Genomic DNA, 6,830 nt, shown 5'->3' on the forward strand with positions numbered 1-6,830 from the left:
CATGCAACAGTGGAAGCCAGAACGAGCAGCCAGGCAGATGGTGGTACACCAACTTGCTATTTTTACATTGTGCCTTTATTTGTAGCCACGCACCGCAAAGCTTCCATGTGTAATCACAATGGTTGTTAATAGAAGCCAATCCATAATAATCACATTATTTTTCTTTTAGTTGGTCATACTTGTTTGTGCAATATTTTATTTTTTATAGACTGAGTGTATTTGAATGCTGGGCTTAGCTGGGAGGTGTATTGATTTTTAAATATAATAGATTTTTTTTGGTGTTATGAGTATTGTGTTGGTTTGGTTTGTTTGTTTTTCACTTAGGTCATGAGACAGCACTAAATATATAATATGAAAGGAAGAGAGAAAAACAGGCACAGTGTATATCAGTTAAAAAAAAAAAAAAAAGAGGAAACAAATCTCAGATGAAGTCTACAATGTGAAAACGCCAAGATGACCAATTTGAGGATAAGGATGTTGTGGAATACTGTTGCGCCACCATCTGGACAATTGACAAAACGTCAGAAGATGACATTTTGGATTTACTTGTCAATATTTCATAACAAAGACGAAATCAAGTGGAATATTACAGTATTCCACAATTATCAATATTATTCTTGAGGACCATGAATGCGTGAAGCTTTTCTATTCTCTAGGCTGCCCCCTGGTGTCAAAACATTGAAATAAAAGGGCCATTACCCATGAAACATTGCGAAAACTTTGGACGATACCGTTGATTTCTATGGGGGTGTCGTGTGATACTAACTTTTTATTTAAAGCCACATTAAATTCAATTAGCGTAAACTCACATTCGTTTAATATTTCCGTAAGACTTAAATTACTTTTTATATCAGTTAACTTTTTAAAAGTACTTCTTGTGGTTGAAGCGAAGACCCATAGTTTTCTTGTGGACAGATGGAAGTTCCTGCACAATGGTAGCTTCCGGTGCGTCTCTCCGAGTCTTCCTTTTTCTACTGAAGTAGCAGCCATGAGGTAGGAGCACCGACGACTGTCAAGCCAAAGTGACAATAAATCTGGCAAAAATGCACGTCAAAGAACCCCGCGACACTCTTCTGTGACCGTTAAAGGCGTCACAGCAGAAACATACATTCACCGTGTCTCAACATGGCGAAAATCTCCCACGTTTTGACGCGCCTTCGATCAGCACGACGTAGCAAACGGCGAGGCCATGTTGCTAACCCGGCTGCTAGCATCACGGCTAACCCACTGTAGCTCCGATTAAAAAAAAAAGAGAGAGATTATAGTGAAAGTAGTGCCCGTTAAACATACACGAATGAAACAATTCGCACACAGGCCCATACAGACAGGTACACATTAATGTGAGTGGTGTTGGTTTGGATGCTGGTCCAGCGTGTTAACGGCACTGCTATGTGTTCCGCAGCATGCTCAGGCTCCAGAAGAGGCTGGCCTCCAGCGTCCTGCGCTGCGGCAAGAAGAAGGTCTGGCTGGATCCCAACGAGACCAACGAGATCGCCAACGCCAACTCTCGTAAGTCGGAGGCGCGGGGTGGGGGGGAGAGACAACACACAGCAACAATGATAAGTCGTTCGCACCTAGTTGTTACATGAAGTGTTGTCGTTAAACGGTTCTTACGGTCGATCTGTACCGCTGTCAGCAAGCGCGTTCCTGCCTATAGAGGGGACATTCTAAAACGCTTTACGTAAGAAAACGTAACGTAGCTTAATGACTGAAAACAGCCATCAACCATCACCAAATTCCACGTGGACATCTCTAGTCATGCCCACTTTTACCTCTCCAAAAAAAACAAAACGATAAACCTTATTTTATGGATACTGTCCACGTTAAGCCTTTTGCTCTCTATAGGCGCTCCTTGTAGAGAAAAGTGCTTAACGTAACTTAAATGCTCCACAATCTCCAAATTTCCTGTGGACATCTCAGTGAACAGCTTATGCCCATGCTTTCTGTGGACGGACGTTCTGAAATTATGATTGACATTGAAAAGTTTAGTGAAAAGTGTCATGTTAGTTTTAGTTTATTTATTTATTTATTTTTTTTAGAACAGACACAGAAGAGAAGCTGAATGAGGCAATGTCATACCAGCGATAGCGAAACTTCTGCATGAGTTTGCCTGCTATGAATGTTTATTGATGTGAATGGTTATGCTTAAAGTGCAATGACTGCTTTGTTAGTGTGTTTGTGGTGATGGTTTGTCTTGTCGCTTATTATTATTTTATTTTTTTTCACCGTCTTTGTCTTTGCAGGCCAGCAGATCCGTAAACTGGTGAAGGATGGTCTCATCATCCGCAAACCCGTCACGGTTCACTCCCGCGCACGCTGCCGCAAGAACACGCTGGCTCGCCGCAAGGGAAGGCACATGGGTGTCGGTAGGTTCAAAATGTCACAATTCAAATTGTCACACAATTCAGCCTTAATGGGCGATGAATGTGGGTGAAAATGCCCCAAATATGGTTTCAAAGGTTTAGACACGAGTTTATTCATAAGCAAAAGTTAACAAACACCCACAATTTGGAGCAATTTTATACATTAAAATTGTAATACCTGACCTAACCAAGTTGTTGTCTTGTTTTTTCACAAATGTTTCCTGTTTTTCCCTGCCAAGGTAAGAGAAAGGGTACAGCCAACGCTCGTATGCCTGAGAAAGTGAACTGGATGAACCGCATGAGGATCCTGCGCCGTCTGCTGCGTCGCTACAGGGAGTCCAAGAAGATCGACAGGCACATGTAGGTTTCGCAATACTTTTCAGTTGATGCAGCTCATTTTTGTAACATGTCCATTCAGAAACCTGTGAGTGACAACTGCCTTTGAAACTCAAGTCACTTGCACAAAAAAAAACAAACAAGCGAGCTGAATGCACGTGTAAATCTTCAATGCTCTTGCATTATTATCATATATCAGACTCTGGAATTGTTCTTCATGTGAATTTTCTGCTTGTGCTGTAGGTACCACAGCCTCTACCTGAGGGCCAAGGGTAATGTGTTCAAGAACAAGCGCATTCTCATGGAGCACATTCACAAGCTGAAGGCTGACAAGGCCCGCAAGAAGCTTCTGTCGTAAGTTTGAGTCAATCGTGTGTGTGTGTGTTGAGGTCTAGTAAAATGTACGAGAGTGTTGTCCCAAAAAAGGTTGGGGGTAAACTTGCTTTCACATTTATGATGTGCAGTATCTGACTTAATTTCCCGTGTATGCAGGGGTTGTCCTATTGAAAAATAATATAGAAAACCAGCTGATAGGCTGTGGATTTGGATTTGAACACTGTATCAACACCTGATTCTCTGCCCGTCCCACAGTGACCAGGCTGAAGCTCGTCGTACCAAGACGAAGGAGGCACGTAAGCGCAGAGAGGAGCGTCTCCTGGCCAAGAAGGAGGAGTTCATGAAGAGCTTGTCCAAGGAGGAGGAGACAACCAAGAAGTGACCTGGCTCTGCTGATCCTCTGCCAGCCACCAAGTGCTGACAATAAAAGTGTACATAAAGACACTGACAGCCTCCTGTGCTTTTTTTCCCCTCCTCATTAAGTCCTGTATGACGTTATACTGACAACGGAATGCATTTACAAAATGGTCAAAACCCCTCACAGGAGACAAGACTATTGGATTATAGTTTAAAGATGAACAAATTAGCGTCATCGAAGCTTTCAATGTTGCCTGTGTCATCCATAATGACATTTATTATGCCGGTTAAGTTTGACATGATCTGTCATAAACCATAAGGAATGTAGTGATGGCAGTCAGTCAAGTAATATTTGCACTAAGTCAAACACCTGCTCTGTTGCTCTTGCTATAACATGTCACTGTATATCAGTCGTTAGTCAAGATGAGATGTTGGCAAGATCTGAAATTTTCCCTCGACCAATATTCTCTCTGCATGTATTTGGATCAAAGTTTTGGATTAGTGTGATGATGATAGAGAGGGGAAAGAAAATCTTATCACTGAGGTTTCAGCGCATGAAGAGAACAACTCGTCTCCTAGCCCCTCTAGTGGCAGAGCAGTGAAACTGCAGTCTGAACCGTCTTGCTTCTAATGACGCTATCAGTAGAGACAATTCAGCGTGATTTATTAAATGTATTCAGCCTTTCTCCATAAAGTCAATCCACACAACATTTAAAATACATACTGATATCCACCTGCAGGAAATGCCCGCTGCTCTACCATATCATTTGTGGAGATTACACACAGAGACACAAGCGTCCCTTGTGTCCATTCTAACAATGGCAGGCAGGATGTGTAAATTATACATGTGGCTGTCACACGCACACACACACACACACCAAGTGTATCCTCCTTTGGCCCCACTGGTTCAAGAACTGGTGTTGGTCTGCTGACACCAGCTTTTGCTGCATCTTATGTGCTACGGCCATGTTGCTGCTCATGAGACACGCTGGCAGCCACGAGGCTGCTGCGACCTCAGCACTAAGCAGCAGTGGAATGCGCGGGGGATCAGCTGCCCCTCCAGGCCACGGGAACTTTTTGTGAGGTGAGACCTACGGCGAGTGAGAGGGACAAACACAGAGCCAGCAGCTGGAGAAAAGGCCAAATTATTGCATCAAGTGCCTGTGAAAACTCACGATCAGATACGTCAAGCCATCCTCCCTTTTTTAAAATTAATCATGGCTGCAAAATGTTGCAAAAAAGGAAAGGTCTCCACAAAAGTCGTCAATGGGTTTTGAAAGTAGTCATTTTAAAGCATTAGAGAGAGAAATAATGAACAAGTGCACCCACTAATTTTCTCACTGAGAACAAATACCTGCCCACTGTAATCACCTCACACACCGAGGTGACGTCCTGTTTGTTTTGACATCAAACGGTTTTGCAGCTTTCTGCGATGACGTGAAACAAAGGAGTGCGGCAAAGACCACAACAGATCACGTGGCACTGTCGAGCTTAAGGGCCGGCTGCTCGTCGGTGCAACTGCAAACAGTGGAGCAAAAGTCCCGACAGGAAGTGGCTGCGCTTCACTTCCTGCCTGTGGAGGATCTGAGACGGCGCACCATCGCCACGGACGGCGGAGAGCTGGAGGGCGAGGAGGGGGTGGTGACTCAGCTTGGGTGACAATAGGATGTCTGTCTGTCTGTCTGTCTGTCTGTCTGTCATGTGTCTCAGTCACATGGGCTGTTCAGAGGAAGCGCCTCTTGTGTTCTCGCTCCCCTTCTCATGACATGCCACTGCGAAGAGGCATTCAGGACTCCTTGTCAGAGCATATAAAGAGGGCTAAAAGGGGAAAACACACACACACACACACACACACACACACACACCAGCAGCAGCAGCAGCAGCAGCAGCATGGGGACAAACACTAGACGAGCCACAGGAAAGAACTCAAACTTTGATTTGGTGCCTTACAGCAGCATGAATATGCCAGCTGTTTCATCCAACATCTACAGTGTACAGCTACAAAACACAACAACACACAAGTCAGCAAAAACACAAGTGGGACCTCAGAGTTTTAGAGTTGTAGCGGAGAACACCTCTCCAAAACAGCCACAGTATAGGTCAGTCGGGCCCTGGTTATGGATTCACACTGTCAGAAAGAAAACTAGGTTTTCAAAGTTATAGTCACTTCTATAAATAATTGGAGGGATAAGAATGAAGACAGGTAATCAAAACAGAAATGTATTAAGGTTTCTTAAAGTCCAACAAAAATTCATTAGAACTTAAATTTCAAACAAATATACACCAACACACAATTCTGCAAACAAAGTTTGATTTTCAAAAAAAAATCATGAACAACCAACCAAATATGTCAATAGTTCTTCAGTAATCTGTGTGTGTGTGTGTGTGTGTGTGCGTGCGTGTGTGTGCGTGTGTGTGTGGTAGTAGTAGTAGAAGTCATCAGGGGAGAGATTGTGTGTGAGGAAGACAGAACCAGAGGGAGACTGAGGCGGGGAAGTGACTTAGCTGAGTGTGTGGCGTTCAACCTGATCCAAGGATGGAGGTTTTGCTGCTTCCAACAGGTGACTGTCTGCCTGTTACACAGAGCTCGATCTTGTTGGACCGCTCCTTCATTTCACTCCAGTTATTGTTGTTTTATCCCACTTCTGGTTTCTGATCCTTCCTGTCCTTGTTTCTCACTCTGTTTCTGTTCCCTTCTTTGCTTGAACTTCCTTCTCTTTTTCAGTTCAGGTGTTGTTGATTTGCCCTGCGATGAACTGGCGACTTGTCCAGGGTGTCCCCTGCCTTCGCCCTAAGACAGCTGGGATAGGCTCCAGCAGACCCCCGTGACCCTGACCTCGGGACTAAGCGGGTATGGAAAATGGATGGATGGATGGATGGGTGTTGTTGATTTCTAAAGTCCCCTCCTCCTTCTCGTGACATCACTTCCTGTTGATCACACTTCCTGTGCCCTGTCTTGCTACGCAGTCTTGCATGTTGATCTCCTGAAATGCAGAAAGCTCTTTTTCACGATTAATATTGCTATTATTTATTGCTTGTTGAACCAGGAAGTTAACATTGAGATACAGTGAGCCCTAGAAGGTCCTGGGAAGTCAAGATCATGTGTCTCAATGGAAATAGAGATGGGAGCTTTGATGGACCTGCCACATGTTTGAAAGGATACAGACACCGGGGTTGGGGGGGGAGTTGGGGTGTGGAATCCAAACCTAACTGGCTGTAAGGTTGCGAACCTAGGAGAGGTATCTGGGCCTTTTATTATATCAAATGGCAGAGTTTAAATGGAATAATTAAGATAAAACTGGTCATGCAAAAGATTTCTCATATTTCTGACAGGCTAGAGACATAGTTTATTGTTAGAAAACATCCATAAAGGGAAAATTTCATACTGTGGAATCTTTGATTGCCCCTGACAACAAAAATAATGAATAAAAAGGCTGA

The 6,830-nt window shown here is 43.8% G+C and overlaps 1 protein-coding gene across 1 annotated transcript; it reads left to right on the top strand.

Moving 5' to 3' along the window:
* The first annotated feature begins 968 nt into the window (after positions 1 to 968).
* Positions 969 to 3,479, top strand: rpl19 (ribosomal protein L19). The gene is made up of 6 exons (XM_076038676.1): positions 969 to 993; positions 1,403 to 1,509; positions 2,244 to 2,366; positions 2,603 to 2,723; positions 2,943 to 3,053; positions 3,291 to 3,479. The coding sequence occupies exons 1-6, from the start codon at positions 989 to 991 to the stop codon at positions 3,415 to 3,417; spliced, it is 594 nt and encodes a 197-aa protein (XP_075894791.1). The 5' UTR covers positions 969 to 988; the 3' UTR covers positions 3,418 to 3,479.
* Positions 3,480 to 6,830: the final 3,351 nt, after the last annotated feature.

The sequence above is a fragment of the Nelusetta ayraudi genome, unplaced genomic scaffold, assembly GCF_046127955.1.
Source record: "Nelusetta ayraudi isolate G7.1 ecotype Tasmania unplaced genomic scaffold, CSIRO-AGI_Nayr_v1 ptg000057l, whole genome shotgun sequence".
Classification (NCBI taxonomy): Eukaryota; Metazoa; Chordata; class Actinopteri; order Tetraodontiformes; family Monacanthidae; genus Nelusetta; species Nelusetta ayraudi.